The sequence below is a fragment of the Ahaetulla prasina genome, chromosome 4, assembly GCF_028640845.1.
Source record: "Ahaetulla prasina isolate Xishuangbanna chromosome 4, ASM2864084v1, whole genome shotgun sequence".
Classification (NCBI taxonomy): Eukaryota; Metazoa; Chordata; class Lepidosauria; order Squamata; family Colubridae; genus Ahaetulla; species Ahaetulla prasina.
The window spans coordinates 17,950,019-17,970,103 of NC_080542.1; the positions used below are offsets into that span (position 1 = coordinate 17,950,019).

The 20,085-nt window shown below is 43.3% G+C and overlaps 1 protein-coding gene across 1 annotated transcript; it reads left to right on the plus strand.

Annotated features, from left to right (window-relative positions):
- The first annotated feature begins 15,922 nt into the window (after positions 1-15,922).
- Positions 15,923-16,918, plus strand: LOC131198044 (olfactory receptor 6J1-like). The gene has a single exon (XM_058182554.1). It carries the CDS (start codon positions 15,923-15,925, stop codon positions 16,916-16,918), a length of 996 nt encoding a protein of 331 aa, XP_058038537.1.
- The last annotated feature ends 3,167 nt before the right edge of the window (positions 16,919-20,085 follow it).

Genomic DNA, 20,085 nt, shown 5'->3' on the forward strand with positions numbered 1-20,085 from the left:
TTCTACAAGAAACAAATATTCAATCCCAAAAAATTTTTCTCCAACCTTATCTCCCAATACATTTTTCCTTGGGATGTCTGAAACTGAAGGTCTCTTCTGCTGCAAAAACAAGCTTGCATGCCTTAAATGAATTAAAAAAGGAATGATTGATTGATTGATGGCTATGGATCTTAAAGACTCAAACATTATCTCTGGGCTGCAAACAGGGTTGTGGCCAAAATGTTGGATTTAGATCAATTAGGACTGCTATTATGTCATTATTTATTTATCAGAATTTGTCAAACAAAAACAAGAACAAGAATAAAAGAATAAAAATACAGTTACAGAGATGATAGGCATGTTAGTGTGCTTATGCATGCCCCCTCTACTAACCACTTAAGTATGAAGTAAGGTCCACAGAAGTCAATTTGAGACTGAAACTGAAAAATTGTAGCTGAAACAACTGAATCAAGTAGAGCATTCCAGAATTTGACAACTCTATTACAGAAATCATATTTTTGCAGTCAAGTTTAGAACGATTTACATTGAGTTTAAAGCGGTTGTTAGTGCATGAATTATTGCAATTAAAACATAAAAAGTCATTTAAAGGTAAAACATTACTACATATAATTTTATATGCAATACCTAGATCTGACTACAAGCGACACAGTTCTAAGTTATCCAAACTGAGAATTTCGAGCCTAATAGCGTAAGGAATTCTATTGCGTTCAAGACTTTTCTCATAAAATACTTCTGAACCCGCTCGATTGTACTGATGTCAGATATATGGTAGAGATAAAGCGGTTGTTAGCATGTGTATTATTGCAATTAAAACAAAAAAAAAAGTCATTTACAGTAACACATTACTACCTATAATTTTATATTCAATACCTAATCTGATTACAGGTGACACAGTTCTAAGTTATCCAAACTGAGAATTTCGAGCCTAGTAGCATAAGGAATTCTATTGTAACATAACAACATAACATCAGAGTTGGAAGGGACCTTGGAGGCCTTCTAGTCCAACCCCCTGCCCAGGCAGGAAACCCTACACCATCTCAGTCAGATGGTTATCCAACATTTTCTTAAAAATTTCTAGTGTTGGAGCATTCACAACTTCTGAAGGCAAGTTGTTCCACTTATTAATTGTTCTAACTGTCAGGAAATTTCTCCTTAGTTCTAAGTTGCTTCTTTCCTTGATCAGTTTCCACCCATTGCTTCTTGTTCTACCCTCAGGTGCTCTGGAGAACAGCCCGACTCCCACTTCTCTGTGGCAGCCCCTGAGATATTGGAACACTGCTATCATGTCTCCCCTGGTCCTTCTTTTTGTTAAACTAGACATACCCAGTTCCTGCAACCGTTCTTCATATGTTTTATCCTCCAGTCCCCTAATCATCTTTGTTGCTCTTCTCTGCACTCTTTCTAGAGTCTCAACATCTTTTTTACATCGTGGCGACCAAAACTGGATGCAATATTCCAAGTGTGGCCTTACCAAGGCATTATAAAGTGGTACTAGCACTTCACGTGATCTTGATTCTATCCCTCTGTTTATGCAGCCCAGAATTGTGTTGGCTTTTTTAACAGCTGCTGCACACTGCTGGCTCATATCTAGATGGTTATCCACTAGGACTCCAAGATCCCTCTCACAGGTACTACTATTGAGCAAGGTACCACATATACGGTACTGGTGCATTTTGTTTTTTTGGCCTAAATGTAGAACCTTACTTTTTTCACTGTTGAATTTCATTTTGTTAGATAGCGCCCAATGTTCAAGTCTGTCAAGATCTTTCTGTAACTTGAGCCTATCTTCTGGAGTGTTGGCTATTCCTGCCAGCTTGGTGTCATCTGCAAATTTGATGAGTTCCCCATCTATCCCCTCGTCCAAGTCATTGATGAAGATGTTGAAGAGTACTGGGCCTAAAACAGAGCCTTGGGGTACTCCACTGCATACTTCCCTCCATGTGGATGTAGTTCCGTTGAGGACTACACGTTGAGTGCGGTTGGTCAGCCAGTTACGAATCCATCTGGTGGTGGTGCTGTCTAACCCACATTTTCTACTTTATCTAGTAGTAGGTTATGGTCTACTTTATCAAATGCTTTACTGAAGTCCAAGTAAATTATATCAACAGCATTCCTCTGGTCTACTAATTTTGTCATTTTGTCAAAGAATGCGATAAGATTAGTCTGGCATGATCTGTTTTGACAAACCCATGTTGGCTTTTGGTTATTACTTTGTTTGCTTCTAGGTGTTCGTGATTCGTTGCTTGATTATTTTTCCAGAATCTTCCCGGTATTGAGGTCAGACTGATAGGTCTGTAGTTTCCTGGATCTGTTTTTCCTTTTTGAAGATGGGAACTACATCAGCTCTTTTCCAGTCCTCTGGCAGCCCCCTGTGCTCCAGGATCTTTGAAAGATATAGTTCAGTGGTTCTGAGATCTCGTCTGCCAGTTCCTTCAGAACCTTGGGGTGTAATCCATCCGGTCCTGGTGATTTGAACACGTCTAGGGTAGACAGGTGTTCACTTACCATTTTCTTCCCTATTTCAACTTGTGTTCCTAATTTGTTTTTTGTGGTGCTGTTTTTGATAGGTTGGATTGTTTTTCCTTTTGTGTAAAGACAGATGCAAAATATGAGTTAAGTAGATCTGCTTTCTCCCTGTTGCTTGTCATCTTCTTGCCACTTTCTCCCAGCAATGGGCCAATTGTTTCCTTGACTTTTTTCTTGTTTTTAACATGTTGGAAGAAGCTTTTTTTATTATTTTTTACTTTTGTCGCTAGCCTTTGTTCATTGTGAGCCTTAGCTTTCCTCACTTCATCTTTACAGGCTCGGGCTATTTGCTGATATTCTGCCTTAGTTATTTGCCCCTCTTTCCATTTTTTATATTTGTCCTTTTTGTCTTTCAATTTGTCAGATAGTTCTTTATGCATCCATGCTGGTTTCTTTTGTGATCTACTATTTTTCTTCTTCTTATTTTTCTTATTTTTCTTGTGTTCAAGACTTTTCTCGTAAAATACTTCTGAACCCTCTCAATTGTACTGATGTCAGATATATGATGGGGATTCCAAATAGTTGAACAATACTCTCAGATTGGTCTAGCATAAATTTTATAAACTCAAATTAGCAATACAATGTTTCCAGAAAAAAAAAACCTGCACAAAATTAAAATTACAACGCTTAATAGTTTTTTAGCAACGCTGTTACGTTGAATTTTGGATTATGTACATATTGGGAGCTAAGGGAGAGCCGGTTTGGTGTAGTAATGAAGGCATCTGGCTGGGAACCAAGAGATTGTGAAGTCTACTCCTGCTTTAGATACAAAGTTGGCTGGGTGATTTCTCTCCACCCTAGGAAAAAGGCAACAGTAAACCACTTCTGAAATCTTGCCAAGAAAATTTCAGGGGCTCATCCAGAACTAAAAAAATTTGGCTCCAAATAAGAGTGCAGAGAAGAGTAACAAAGATGATTAGGGGACTGGAGGATAAAACATATGAAGAACAGTTGCTGGAATTGGGTATGTCTAGTTTAATGAAAAGAAGGACTAAGGGAGACAAGATCGCAGTGTTCAAATATCTCAGGGGTTGCCACAAAGAAGAGGGAGTCAAACTATTCTCCAAATATTCTACCTGAGGGTAGAACAAGAAGCAACGGGTGGAAACTAATCGAGGAGAGAAGAAACTTAGAACTGAGGAGAAATTTCCTGACAGTTAGAACAATTAATCAGTGGAACAACTTGCCTCCAGAAGTCATGAATGCTCCAACACTGGAGGTTTTTAAGAAGATGTTGGATAACAATTTGTCTGAAGTGGTGTAGAGTTTCCTGCCTAAGCAAGGAGATGGACTAGAAGACTTCCAAGGTTCTTTCCAACTTTGTTATTCTATTCTATTCTAAATCTGGCTCTCTTCCTAAAAAACAGGAGCTGAGCAGCATTCCTGCTGCTAATCAGTGTCTGCCTGAAACAGTATGTTCAATTGCTATGCACTATCTTGCTTCTATCTGCTGTTTTCTTGTGCCAATGCATCTCCAGAAAGAGATAAACCGTTATTATTTCCACAATTGCTCTCATCCTTTCCAGCCATTAGGCAAATGGGAGAAATTTAATTTTGCCAAAATGTGAGCATGGATTGATTAAAATTACACATGGAGATGTTTTATTTTGGAGAAAATTGCTTGTCACAGTTATTCAGGGGCGGAGGGGAAATGTAATCAGAAAGATGTTGAGTTTGTATAGATTTGCATAAAATAGATGTACAGCACATGTAAATTGAACACTTAACAAAAATTCCTGGTAAAATTATATTTTAAAGATATGTCCAAATTGTTGCCACAGAATAAAATAAATGGAAATAAATGGAAAGGAAAATAAAGGAGAAGGAAGTAAACAATGTCCTCTCTTTCCAATGATTGTGTCCTATGAAATAACTTGCTATGCTTACCTGATGTAGCTTTCAAATTCAGATTTCCATTCTCTCTTCATTTTCTCTATTGTTTGCTAGTCTGCAAAACTCAGGCACTGAAAGACTGGGTTTGCTGTAAACATTCAACAGATTTTGAAACACGGCAAAGCCATATTTTACCTTTGATAATTCAGACTGTTTTCAGTGTCACTTGATGCAATAAAATAACTTATGTGTTTAGAACAATGCTGGAATAGAGAAAAGCTCAGCCACGCCCACCTGGAATAAACTTCTCAGAATGATTTTTTAAAAAAAATAATAATAATAACCCTCAAAGGATTAGGAAACATATGTGTTATGTATTCTTGTCTGTACCTTTAAATATTTGGGCGGGAAATCAGCACGTTGCTGATTGGACGAAGCCGCCAGTAGAACTGTATAAAAGGAGAGGTTTTTCCCCCAGCCTGTTGCTGGGTTCACCCTATATTAAAGAGCTGTTGTCACTACCCTGGTCTCCAGCCTCGTTACTTCCAGAACTTAACACTGGCGACGAGGGTGGGATCTCGAGGCTAAGGAGAACCAGAACCGAGCTGAAGCACGATAGACCCGAACCCAGCAAACACAGGGCAGAAAAGCGGAGATGGCCAGTTACACTCCGCCCGCACCGTTTGACCCGGCTAAAGAGAAATGGGGAACGTATATGACCCGTTTCGAAAGCTTTCTAGAAGCCAACGAACTGCAAGGAGTTCCAGATAACCGCAAAAGGGCTTATTTCTTAAGCCACTGTGGTCCGGAGGTCATTGATATCGCGGAAGCCCTGGCAGAGCCAACGCCGTTACAATCGGTGTCGTGGCCAACTCTACAGACTTTACTAAAAAACCACTTCGCACCAACGCCGTCCAAATACGTGCGGCGGTTTGAATTCGGAGGCGAAGGCAGATGGAGGCGAATCCATCGGTGACTACATGGCCGCCCTAAGGAAGCGTCCAAGGACTGCGGATACGCGACCTAGACGAGGTGCTCCTCGAGCAACTCATCCGAGGGGTCAGAGACATCCGTTTGCGGCGGCGGCTGCTAGCAAAGAGCAACCTAACGCTGGCCAACGCTCTGGACGAAGCCAGAGCACATGAAATGTCCACCCAAGCGGCGGAGACACTGCAAAAGCCTGTCCCACCAAAGGCGAGCGCGAAGCCAACCCCAGTGCACCAGGAGGAGGTTCAGACCGAATCCGACGGTGAAGATGAGGAAGGGGTCTGCCGAACCGAGAAACGCGACAAAGGGGACCGAGACGAATGCGGAAGCTGCGGTGGTCAACACCAGCGCCAACGCTGCAAGTTTAAGGACGCGACATGTCGGCGGTGCGGGAAGAAAGGGCACCTAGCTCAAGTTTGTCGAGCGGCCCAACCTTCCCGCCGAAAATTCAAATCGGCCAATCAGAGCGCGGAATCGGCAAGGCGACCCGCGATTGGCTCAAACAAAAAAGGCGCGGATTCAAACCAAACGACTGTGGTCATAGGCCGCGCCTCGACCCGAGTGGAGAAGAAGATCTTCACCAAACCAAAAATAGAGGGAGTACGGTGCCGGCTCGAAGTAGACACGGGATCAGCGATCACCATCATGTCCTGGGACACTTTGGCGAAGTCACTGCCATCAGTCGCGAAGCGCCACCTGCAAGCACAACGGCTACGAGTCCACGACTACCAAGGGAATCGCATCCCTGTTCGAGGGACCACCTCCGTCCGAGTCGAGTACGGACCACACAAGAAGACCCTGCCCATCACGATCGTCGAAGGAACCCTGCCCAGTCTGTTGGGACTAGACTGGTTTCGTGCCCTGGGCATGGGAGTGACTGGCATCTACAGAAGTGACTGTAACCTGAAAGACACTCTCTTTAACGAGTTCGAAGATGTCTTCAAGGACTGCCTGGGCAAGTACAAGGGGACCCCTATTTCCTTCAACTTAGACCCCCAGGTAGCTCCCATTAGGCTTAAGGCGAGGAGAGTCCCTTTTGCCCTAAAACCAAAAATTGACAAGGAGCTAGATAAGCTCATAAATCAGGGGATTTTGGTGCCAGTCGATCACGCAAAGTGAGAGACGCCAATCGTCACCCCAATAAAACCAGACGGGTCAATTAGAATTTGCGCTGACTACAAGGCGACGCTTAACAAAGCCTTACAGAAAAGCGCTTACCCGGTTCCCGTGGTGCAACACTTGCTGCACTCTTTGGGGCGAGGGCAAGTCTTTGCAAAGTTAGACTTGGCCCAAGCCTACCAACAACTGCCCGTAGACGCCCGCACAGCCGAAGCCCAAACGATTGTAACGCACAGGGGGGCCTTCAAGTGCACCCGATTGCAATTTGGAGTGAGTGTGGCACCAGGGCTGTTCCAAAACCTAATGGAACGACTTCTGCAAGGGCTCCCAGGGGTAGTTCCCTACTTCGATGATGTCCTGATTTCAGGGGAAAACGTAGAGGAATTGGGGGAGCATTTGAGAAAGGTTCTGGGCATTTTCCAGACAGCCGGATTAAAAGTCACGGTAAACAAATGCCAGATAGGGGTCGAATCCGTCGAATTCTTGGGCTACCGGATAGACAAGAAAGGAATTCACCCCACTGAGAGCAAGGTCAAGGCAATTAGAAAGGCTCCAGCGCCCAAAAACAAAGCAGAGCTGCAGGCATTCCTGGGGCTAGTGAATTTTTACGCGGTCTTTTTAAAAAACAAAGCGACCGTTGCTGAACCGCTGCATAGGCTTTTAGGAAAAAATACTGTTTGGTCTTGGGGAAAGTCGGAAAATAGGGCTTTCGAAGCAGTAAAAAACCTGCTCTCAAGTGACAGCCTGCTCATCCAATATCATAACTCATTGCCCCTAGTGCTGGTTTGCGATGCCTCCCCTTACGGGGTGGGAGCTGTACTCAGCCATAGACTTCCAAATGGCACAGAAGCCCCTATAGCTTTTTATTCTAGAACGATGTCCTCCCCAGAGAGGAACTACAGCCAATTAGATAAAGAAGCACTAGCCATTGTGTCAGGGGTGAAAAAATTCCACGAATATGTTTTTGGGCGGGATTTTGAAATCGTGACTGACCACAGACCGCTACTAGGGATACTGGCTGGCGACCGCCCAACGCCTGTGGCACTTTCGCCACGCTTGACCCGATGGACTATTTTCTTAGCCGCTTATTCGTACAAGCTGCAGCATCGACCAGGAAAAGAAGTGGGGCATGCAGACGCGTTAAGCAGATGCCCACTACCAGGGGCCATCGAAGACCCTACGCCGGGGACGCCCATCCTGCTTATTGACTCTTTGGACTCTGGCCCAGTCACATCTAAGGAAGTGGCTCGGGCATCATACCGGGACATTATGTTAAGGACTGTACTCGGTTGGGTACAAAGAGGGTGGCCCGCTGCGCCGGGTGAACGCTTTAAGGAGTTTGTTAAAAAACGGGATGAGCTCTCGGCTCAAGGGGGGTGCCTGTTATGGGGTGATCGTGTGGTAATCCCCGATAAATTAAGGGGAAAGGTACTGGACCTCCTCCACGAGGGCCACCCAGGGATCGTCAGGATGAAGGGGCTAGCGAGAAGCTATGTGTGGTGGCCACTCATGGACTCAGAGATTGCTGAGAGGGTGGGGAAATGCCAGGCTTGCCAAGAGTCCAGACCCCTACCCCCAACGGCCCCAGTCAGGGAATGGGAAAAACCCCAAGGGCCCTGGTCAAGAATCCACATTGATTTTGCTGGCCCTTTCCATGGCCAAACTTTCCTAGTGGTTGTTGACGCATTCTCTAAATGGTTGGAGATCATACTCATGAAATCCACTACGGCCGAGGCAGTAATCGCAGCCCTGCGCCACTTATTTGCAACCCACGGGTTGCCTGACACTCTGGTGTCCGACAACGGGCCGCAATTCACGGCAGCCCAGTTCGAAGAATACTTGGCAGAGGAGGGCATCCGACATGCCCTCTCTGCGCCGTTCCACCCTGCGTCGAATGGCCTTGCAGAGCGTTCCGTCCGGAGCGCTAAGGAGGCATTGTCCAGGCTCAAGCCAGGTGACTGGCAAACAAAGATAGACTTCTTTCTGGCCGTTCAGCACAGAACCCCAAGCACTGCTACAGGCAGAAGCCCAGCCGAATTATTGATGGGACGGAAACTCCGGTGCCCACTTGACCGTTTGAGTCCCCATTACACACCAGAGGGTTACAAGGGGGAAATAGACAAAACAAGGGAATTGGGCATAGGCGACCGAGTGTGGGCCCGCAACTACGGGGACGGCCCAAGTTGGCTCGCAGGGCAAATAATAAAAGCAACCGCCCAAAGTCATACTTGGTGAATTACAAGACACCCGAGTGTGGAGGCGCCACATAGATCAGATAAGGAGACGAATAACTGAACAAATTAAGCCACAGGAAACAAATTATGACCCCTCCTTATTTGAACCCACAGCTGACCATGACCCGGGGGAGGCGCAAGACTTAGCTGAGGTCCCGGAGGTCCAGCGACGCCATCAGGTTCCCGAGGGAAACGACAGGGAAAATTACAAAAGTAATCCAGGGCCGGATGGCCAAGAAAAAGAATCTGCAAATAATCCAGGGCCCGATGGCCTAGAAAAAGAGCTGGGAGGAGAAAACAGACCCTCCGATCAGCTCAAAACACCACCCAGAACTGAACCGCGCAGGTCTGAAAGAACTAGGAGACGCCCAGGTTATTTGCGTGACTACGTCGAAAAATAACATGTAAATAAAATGTAAATAGAGGCAAAGTGTTTTCTGGGAGGGGAGGAGTGTTATGTATTCTTGTCTGTACCTTTAAATATTTGGGCGGGAAATCAGCACGTTGCTGATTGGACGAAGCCGCCAGTAGAACTGTATAAAAGGAGAGGTTTTTCCCCCAGCCTGTTGCTGGGTTCACCCTATATTAAAGAGCTGTTGTCACTACCCTGGTCTCCAGCCTCGTTACTTCCAGAACTTAACAATATGCTAATTCCAATTCTACGTCAAAGGAACAGGCTTTCAGGGAACTGTATGGGAGGAAGGTTAAAAAAAGTCAAGATGGCAACCATGTCTACGCAACTGAAGTCTTGCCCCTGTTTAATTGCATAATGATACATATAAAACGTGAGGGACTTTGATATCCCAACCTCTACTGCCAAAATTAAAGCATTTGGGATGAAGAAGGGCACACATTATTTTGTTCAATCTGTTCATATTTTATGAAGTAAAAAGAAATTAAGCTTTAGCCTCCATTCTGATGCTAATATGATATAGTAGTGAAGCTCGCGATCTAGGAGTGGGGAGATTTAGGGGTGAAATGCTACTAATTCAGACCAGTTCAGCTGAACCAGTAGTGATGGTGGTAGATGGTTCGGAGAACCGATAGTGACTGCAGCGCGAGGCTCCGCACACCTGCCCAGTCATTGTTGGTTTTTAATCAGGAAGTAACCTGTTTTTTACCCTCTGCACATGAGCAGAAGGGTCTGCGGATGCACAGTGTCCAAGCCCGCATGTGACATGCGGTGCGTGCACTTCCAAATCAGTTGGGAAGGTAAGTAGATTTCACCCCTGGGGAGATTGAAGTTCAAATTCACCCCCTCCAGGAAAGAAGATTACTGGATGTCTTTGGGCCAGTCTCTCTCTCACACACACACCCTTGCCACCTCAGAGGAATGTTCTAGAAAAAGAGAACGTATGCCACCTTGATCTCCTGAATGAAAGTCAGGCAATCAATCAAATATATAGAATATTCTTTTGGATAAAAATAGTTTTTTTAAATAAATTCTTTGGGCACGTCCCTCTGAGCCTCCTTCACACTTCAAAACTCATGAACTGCCAAAATAGAAAGACTTGGATTAAAGAAAGAATTTAATCTTTCTTAAATTCTTTCTTTTTCGCTATCTGTGCTCAGTGAAGCTTACGTGAATTCAGGAAAGGGTTCAGGAAGAAATTCAGGAAGGAAGGAAGGAAGGAAGGAAGGAAGGAAGGAAGGAAGGAAGGAAGGAAGGAAGGAAGGAAGGAAGGAAGGAAGGAAGGAAGGAAGGGACTTATTGGTACATTACAATCTTCTTTATGGCCATCTTTCTTATTCTTTTTGTGCAACAACCCAATTTCAGAGCTTTCCATCCAGTGGTGGGTTACCAGTTCGGTCCAGTTCCTGTGAACCAGTAACAAGAGCAATGGGAGGCTCTTCCTACCCACCTGGAAATCATCAAATGCAATCTGTGCATGCGCAGAAGCACGAGTGCCCGTTGTGAACTGGTAGCAAAGGTAAGTGGAACTTACCCCTGTTTCCATCCTGAGGCTCAGTGATGAGATGCTACCGGTTCGCCCTGGATTGGAAAAACCAGTAGTAGCGGCGGCAGGAGCCTCCTCCCACTCACACTATATGCGCAGAAGCATTGCACGTGCCCATGAGCAAACCAGTAGTGTCAGGTTTGAAACCTACCCCTGCTGAGACTAATGAACTTCTGATTACAGTTCAGGAAGCTAAATAGATTTTCTCCCTCATTCTCTTCTAGGAGAATTGATTCCATTAGAAGCAATAAGAGAACATTTGCATACAATATATGGATCATCTCTCTGAGTGTGAAAGAACTCTTGCTCTGCTATTCTTATTAGAGTAAATTAGTATTTCTAGTAAGAACAGGTAATCCTTGACACCATTCACAACCATTCAGTTATCATCTACTTGAATTACAACAGTGCTGAAAAAGTGACTTATGACCAGCCCTCACTTTTGTGACCATTGCAGCATCCCCTGGGCTATGTGATTAAAATTCAAGAGATTGGTAACCAGGATGTCTTTACAATGGTTGCAATATCCCAGGGTCACATGACCATCACTTGTGACCTTCCCAGTAGACTTCCAACAAAGTCAGTTGAGAAAGTTGGATTTGCATAATAATCATGGTGATTCCCTTATATGCTTTCGAACTGCTAGAAGCTGGGACCAATAACGGGAGCTCACCCTGTTATGTAGCACTAGGGATTTAAACAACTGAACTGCCAACCTTTCTGTCAACAAATGCAGAGTCTTAGTCACTGAGCCACCGCGTCCGTTATAATGTTAGGTTAGGTTATAAAACATATAGAGATGCATGAATTCCATTTCAGTTAATAAATGGAGAAAAAGTTGGATAGTCTGTGATGACATAATAGATATTGAGTCATTTCCAAGATTAATCAGCTTCACTGGGTGACTAATTTTTGTAAACAACAGTTCATGATATCAAAAGTGGACTCACTTATGGGATTTTAAATAGAGAGGAAGACAGGGGAAATAAGACTGAATGCTAATATTGTTGGAATATTGCATCCAGTTTTAATTGCCATAATATAAAAAAGATGTTGAGATTCTGGGAAGAGTGCAGAGAAGAGCAACAAAGATGATTAGGGGACTAGAGATTAAAACGTATGAAGAATGGATGCAGGAATTGGGTATGTCTAGTTTAATGAAAAGAAGGACTAGGGCAGACATGATAGCAGTGTTCCAATATCTCAGGGGCTGCCACAAAGAAGAGGGAGTCAAACTATTCTCCAAAGCACCTGAAGGTAGGACAAGAAGTAATGGATGGAAACTAAACAAGGAGAGAAGCAACCTAGAACTAAGGAGAAATTTCCTGACAGAATAGCTAATCAATGGAATAATTGCCTCTAGAAGTTGTGGGTGCTCAAACACTGGAGGTTTTAAAGAAAAGATTGGACAACTTGAGCAGGAGATTAAACTAGAAGACCTCTATTATTTATTATTATTATTTTCCAAAGTCCCTTCCAACTCTATTATTTAATTAATCTAATGAACTATCAAGCATTTTTCTAATGTATTATAATTCCATTGTTTTTTTGGATATATAAATTCTGCATAGGGGAAAGTTCTGAATAAGTGAAATAAAGAAATAGAAACTGGATATCAGAGATCAAGACAGCAACGAGGCAGTAGCACAAAATTCCAGCGTCCATGATATTCCATTGTTAACCTCAAAGTAATTGTGATGGAACAAAGAAACTTTGTTAACACCTCATATGTTCTGTAATAACAAAACCAATAAAATTTTGCTGCTCCCCAAAACCTGTACACTCAAGGAATGGTAACTAGTCCTGGAGAAGCTACAATTATCTGGATTTATGTTATAAGAGTGGAAATTTCCTAACCTTTTTAGAAATGAGTTGATTCCATATTACTTAATGAGAATTAGATTTGTATTCTAAACTCCTATTCTCAGTTAAGGTTTCTGAAGGTCAAATGCAATAAGGAAGATTAATAAGTTTGCTTCTTTTCTTGATTCCCTAGAAAATAAATTATCAAGTTAAGAATTTATAATAGGGAACTGTTGGTCCACAGAGACCTTTCAGTTTACATTGTTTTATTAAAGGCTTTAAAGAAATTAAGAAGTATGTCTATGGAGACTCCAAATCTTCCAGGTCATGGTTGTCCCAAAGGTGGTTTTTTTTCAAGAGAAAATTGGACTTTCTGGTTTCTTTTTGAAGACGTTTCACTTCTCATCCAAGAAGCTTCTTCAAAGAAAAACAAGAAAGTCAAGTTGCCTCTTGAAAAAACACCTTTGGGACAAATTAAGTAGTAGTTGGGGAACCTTAGAATGACTTAATAAGATTTATATCATACATCATTATGTATTACCAAATTCCTACAACCTTTCTATATCACCTTTCTTATGCAGTGAATGTCAAGAATCTTGCATAGGTCCACCAATTTAAATCTCAATTTAAATCACACTAAAGAAAAATCAGTAAGAATAAATAACCACCATTAATCTCATTAATTTCAGTGTGTCTATTGAAAATAGACCTGGATTTCTATTAAGTTAACTTATTTTCTCATTCCTATCTCAATTTTACTGTTTTATTCTTTGCACTTATTTCGATGGAGAATGTGAAGAATTAAAATCAAAAAATAGTTATGGTGAAAGAATAGTTACTTATCATCACAATTGGTGTTGAAACTTCTTATTGCTAAGCACGGAGGTTGTCAAATGACAAATTGTGCTTGATTTTGTGACATTTTGTCATGGTTTTTAAGGGAATCACCATGATTATTATGCAAATCCAGCTTTCCCAACTGACTTTGTTGGAATTCCACTGGGAAGGTCACAAGTGATGATCATGTGACCGTAGGATATTGCAACCATTGTAAAGACATCCTGGTTACCAATCTCTTGAATTTTAATTACATAGCCCGGGGGATGCTGCCCAAAGAATTTATTTAAAAAAACTATTTTTATCCAAAAGAATATTCTATATATTTGATTGATTGCCTGACTTTCATTCAGGAGATCAAGGTGGCATACGTTCTCTTTTTCTAGAACATTCCTCTGAGGTGGCAAGGGTGTGTGTGTGAGAGAGAGACTGGCCCAAAGACATCCAGTAATCTTCTTTCCTGGAGGGGGTGAATTTGAACTTCAATCTCCCCAGGGGTGAAATCTACTTACCTTCCCAACTGATTTGGAAGTGCACACACCGTACGTCACATGCGGGCTTGGACACTGTGCATCCGCAGACCCTTCTGCTCATGTGCAGAGGGTAAAAAACAGGTTACTTCCTGATTAAAAACCAACAATGACTGGGCAGGTGTGCGGAGCCTCGCGCTGCAGTCACTATCGGTTCTCCGAACCATCTACCACCATCACTACTGGTTCAGCTGAACTGGTCTGAATTAGTAGCATTTCACCCCTAAATCTCCCCACTCCTAGATCGCGAGCTTCACTACTATATCATATTAGCATCAGAATGGAGGCTAAAGCTTAATTTCTTTTTACTTCATAAAATATGAACAGATTGAACAAAATAATGTGTGCCCTTCTTCATCCCAAATGCTTTAATTTTGGCAGTAGAGGTTGGGATATCAAAGTCCCTCACGTTTTATATGTATCATTATGCAATTAAACAGGGGCAAGACTTCAGTTGCGTAGACATGGTTGCCATCTTGACTTTTTTTAACCTTCCTCCCATACAGTTCCCTGAAAGCCTGTTCCTTTGACGTAGAATTGGAATTAGCATATGTTTCCTAATCCTTTGAGGGTTATTATTATTATTTTTTTAAAAAAATCATTCTGAGAAGTTTATTCCAGGTGGGCGTGGCTGAGCTTTTCTCTATTCCAGCATTGTTCTAAACACATAAGTTATTTCATTGCATCAAGTGACACTGAAAACAGTCTGAATTATCAAAGGTAAAATATGGCTTTGCCATGTTTCAAAATCTGTTGAATGTTTACAGCAAACCCAGTCTTTCAGTGCCTGAGTTTTGCAGACTAGCAAACAATAGAGAAAATGAAGAGAGAATGTTCCACTGATTAATTGTTCTAACTGTCAGGAAATTTCTCCTCAGTTCTAAGTTTCTTCTCTCCTCGATTAATTTCCACCCGTTGCTTCTTGTTCTACCCTCAAGTGTTTTGGAGAATAGCTTGACTCCCTCTTCTTTGTGGCAGCCCCTAAAATATTGGAACATTGGTATCATGTCTCCTCAGTCCTTGTTTTCATTAAACTAGACAAAAAACCTGCAGAAAATTAAATTTACAACTCTTAATGCTTTTTTAGCAATGCTGTTACGTGCATTTTGGATTATGTACATATTGGTAGCCAAGGGAGAGCCGGTTTGGTGTAGTAATGAAGGCATCTGGCTGGGAACCAAGAGATTGTGAAGTCTAATCCTGCTTTAGATATAAAGTTGGCTGGGTGATTTCTCTCCACCCTAGGAAAAAGGCAACAGTAAACCTCTTCTGAAATCTTGCCAAGAAAATTTCAGGGGCTCATCCAGAACTCAAAAATCTGGCTCCAAATAAGGGTGCAGAGAAGATGATTAGGGAACCGGAGGTTAAAACTTATGAAGAACAGTTGCTGGAACTGGGTATTTTTCTGAAAATATTTTATTGATAATTTGAGTTTATAAAACTTATGCTAGATCAATCTGAGAATATTATTAAACTGTTTGGAATCTCTACCATATATCTGACATCAGTACAATCGAGCGGGTTCAGAAGTATTTTATGAGAAAAGTCTTGAACGCAATAGAATTCCTTATGCTATTAGGCTCGAAATTCTCAGTTTGGATAACTTAGAACTGTGTCGCTTGTAGTCAGATCTAGGTATTGCATATAAAATTATACATAGTAATGTTTTACCTTTAAATGACTTTTTATGTTTTAATTGCAATAATTTATGCGCTAACAACCGCTTTAAACTCAATGTAAATTGTTCTAAACTTGACTGTAAAAAATATGATTTCTGTAATAGAGTTGTCAAATTCTGGAATGTTATACCTGATTCAGTTGTTTCAGCTACACATTTTCACAGTTTCAGTCACAAATTGACTTCCATGGACATTACTTGATACTTAAGTGGTTAGCAGAGGGGGCATGCATAAGTCCATTAAGGTGCCTATCGTCTGTTACTGTATTTTTATTCTTGTTTATTCCCACTTTTGTTTGACAAAAACAAAAGATATTGTAACTTATTGTAACAAGCAGGATTTGGTGCGGTGCTGTTTCTCAATTGTAACTTTTGTCCTTTCAGGCGCTGTTCTTAAGGACCATCAGAAAAAGTCAGATGCAGAACCAAAGCATGTCTGAATTCATCCTCATGGGTTTTTCCATTGGCCATCAAACTGAGCTCCTGCTAGCCTTCCTCTTTTTAACCATGTATACTGCAAGCTTGGGGGCCAATGTGGTCATCCTATGCATTGTACTAGTAGATAATCGCCTCCATAACCCAATGTACTTCTTTCTTGGTAATGTTTCCATACTGGACATCTTCTTCACCTCTGTGACCAGTCCACAATTGCTCTGGAACCTCCTCTCTGGAGACAAGTCAATATCCTTTGCTGGCTGCATGACACAGACTTATTTCTATTTCTTCTTAGGGACAGTACAATTCCTTTTGTTTACCTCCATGTCCTATGACCGTTATGCTGCCATATGCCAGCCGCTGCAATATCATGCAATCATGAATATCCAGGTGTGCATCCAGATCGTTTTGGCTTGCTGGCTGGGTGGGTTCTTCTCAGTTTTGGTCCCCATCATTATGATCGCCAGGCTATCCTATTGCAAGTCTAACATCATCAATCATTTCTTTTGTGACAGTGGCCCTCTGCTGGATCTGTCCTGCAGCGACACCCGGGTGATAGAGGTGATAGACTTTGTGCTGTCATCTGTTGTTATCCTCTGCTCTTTAGTCTTAACCTTACTTTCTTATATATGTATCATCTCAGCAATAATCCGCATCTCTACCGCTTCAGGCCAGAGAAAAGCCTTCAATACTTGTCCTTCACACCTGACCATCATCTCCATCTCCTGTGGCATCAGCATCTTCATCTATGTCACTCCATCCCAAAAGGAGACTCTCGAAGTCCATAAGGTTCCTGCTCTTCTCACCACAATTGTCTGTCCTTTTCTGAACCCTTTCTTCTTCACCCTGCAAAATGACATGGTGAGGCTGGTACTAAGAGACATGGTGAGGCACATCACAGAGAAGGTTGCTCATAAAGTTTGTGGCATGTTGGGAAAGAATGGACATAATAAGTGGGGAGACCAGGCAAAAGCATAAGAAGGGAAGGAGAACAAGCTGGAATTTATCAACCTCAGTGATGGTGACAAGATTGTGGGCACGCGAGCTGTCATCCAGCTCAGCTCCACTGCATATGCACATGTGCCCCTCCTGCTGGCCAGCTGATTTTTGGGATGCACAGGGAGCGGGGTGCATGCAGGAGACATGCATGCATGCTCAGGGGGGTCAGGGAGGCCTGCTAGGCCAAAAACGTGGGGCAGGGGGCTGCACATGCATGTACACGGGGCATGAAGACTTGTGTGGCATGCACGGGGGGGGGCATTGCATTATGAGTGCCGGCCCACGTGCCTGCTTTTGGCACACAACGAGAAAAAAGTTAGCCATCACTGCTATAAGGTATTTATAATGCTACTCTGCATGGATGAAAGTGGGTCTTCATATTAGGGAAGAATTTCATTTCTGTGCAATCCTTCCTTCCTTTAGCTTCATTAGTTTCTGAAAACTAAAGCAATAGATTTCTTTTTAATTGTAAAGTATCTGTAGAAGGTTTCATCTCTACCTCCTCTACAATATTTGGAATATTTCCTTTTAATAAAGAGAAGCTAGATATACTTGTTTTTCTTATTATTCACAATCATAATATATAATGGCCTTCTTTTTTTGCTGAATGCAATTATTTATATATGACAATTGTTGCTATTATTTCTAACTAATCTTTTAGGGTTTCCCAAACTTTGAATGAAAGGTTTTCAACCTAAGTTGGTTATGAAAGTTCTATATATCCATTGGTAACAAATCATTAGAAATAGAATAGAATAGAATAGAATTTATTGGCCAAGTGTGATTGGACACACAAGGAATTTGTTTTGGTGCATATGCTCTCAGTGTACACAAAAGAAAAAGAAAAAAAAACCTTCATCAAGGTACAACAACATTTACAACACAAATGATGGTCATTTGTCCATTTGTTAATCATGGACATATATCAGACGTTGTCAGCCTCTGCATGCTTGCCGCCTCTTGTGCTGGATTTTGCAATAACCTTCCCCCAGGAGTAGGGAGGGAATGGGGATTTTGCAGTATCCTTCCCAGTGGTGGGATTCAGCCAGTTCGCACCACTTCGGGAGAACCGGTTGTTAACTTTCTGAGCAGTTTGGCAAACTGGTTGTTGGAAGAAATCATTAGGGCAGAGAACCGGTTGTTAAATTACTTGAATCCCACCACTGATCCTTCCCCTAGAGTGGGGTGGGAATGGAGATTTTGCAGTATCCTTCCCCTGCCATGCCCACCATGCCACGCCCATGTCCACCAAGCCACACCTACAGAATCGGTAGTAAAAAAATTTTTGGATTTCACCACTGTATACATTATATCCATATGTAATTAGGTTAGATAACCTAAGCTTGAAAAGACATTTTAGTGCATTGCATTATGCTGTGTTTTACTTGCTTCAACTTTTTATATGTTTCTTGAGCATGATTTCTTCAAAGGAAATTGGAATAAAATACCAAAAATAAAACAAATACAAGCCAAACTTCCAATTAAAACCTTATGTGTTTCACCGAAAATATTGCAGTATGGCAATGGAGAAGAAGGCAAAGTTAACATGTTGGTTTACTAGAATCCTATATTATGGAATGGAGAATGCCTTTGCGGCCTCTGACCCGGCGCAGATCTCAACCAGCCCCCTGGTTCTCCGAGGGGCTGAGGGAGATGAAACGCCAGAGAAGACGCCTAGAGAGTGCCTGGAGATCCAGCCGTTCCGAGGCTGACCGGACACTAGTTAGGTCCTATACTAGGACTTACCTAGTGGCACTGAGGGAAGCGAAGCGTTCCTACGTTTCCTCCCTCATTGTGTCGGCAGATAACCGCCCGGCGGCCCTGTTTCGGGTGACCCGCTCCCTCCTTCATCAGGAGGTGCGGGATGACCCCTTACAGGGCCGTGCCGAGGAGTTTAGTGATTATCTATATAATAAAATCGTTCAGCTTAAGGACAGAATGGATCAACAGTGGGTAGATCCGGGTGAGGGGCTGGAGACACGTCTTGTTGAGATTATTTGGGATGGATTTGACCCTGTGACTCCCGAGGACATGGACAGGTTGTTGGGGCGGTTGAATGCCACCATCTGTTTATTGGACCCGTGCCCCTCCTGGTTGGTGCTGGCCACACAGGAGGTGACACGAGGCTGGCTCCAGGGGATTATAAATGCTTCTTTGATGGAGGGTGTTTTCCCCACCACCTTGAAAGAGGCGGTGGTGAGGCCCCTCCTCAAGAAGCCCTCCCTGGACCTGGCTGTTTTAGGAAATTACCGGCCAGTCTCCAACCTTCGCTTTGTGGCGAAGGTTGTTGAGAGTATGGTGGCACGTCAATTACCCCAATACCTGGAGGAATCTGTCTATCTAGACCCGTTCCAGTCTGGCTTCCGACCCGGGTACAGCACGGAGACGGCTTTGGTCGGGTTGGTTGATGATCTCTGGAGGGCCAGGGACAGGGGTTGTTCCTCTGCCCTGGTCCTATTAGACCTCTCAGCGGCTTTTGATACCATTGACCATGGTATCCTGCTGCACCGGTTGGGGAGTTTGGGAGTGGGAGGCACCGTTTATCGGTGGTTCTCCTCCTATCTCTCTGACCGGTCGCAGACGGTGTTGGCAGGAGGGCAGAGATCGACCGCGAGGCTCCTCACATGTGGGGTGCTGCAGGGGTCGATTCTCTCGCCTCTCCTGTTCAACATCTATATGAAGCCGCTGGGTGAGATCATAAATGGCTTTGGGGTGAGGTACCAACTGTACGCTGATGACACGCAGCTATACTTTTCCACCCCAGGCCATCCCAACGAAGCCATCGAAGTGCTGTCCTGGTGTTTGGAAGCTGTACGGGTCTGAATGGGGAGAAACAGGCTCAAACTCAATCCCTCCAAGACGGAGTGGCTGTGGATGTCAGCACCCCGATACAGTCAGCTGCAGCCGCGGCTGACTGTTGGGGGCAAATCATTGGCCCCAGTGGAAAGGGTGCGCAACTTGGGTGTCCTCCTGGATGGACGGTTGTCTTTCGAAGATCATTTGACGACCGTCACCAGGAGGGCTTTTTATCAGGTTCGCCTGGTTCGCCAGTTGCGCCCCTTCCTCGACCGGGATGCCTTATGCACGGTCACTCATGCTCTGGTTACCTCTCGCTTGGACTACTGTAACCCTCTCTACATGGGGCT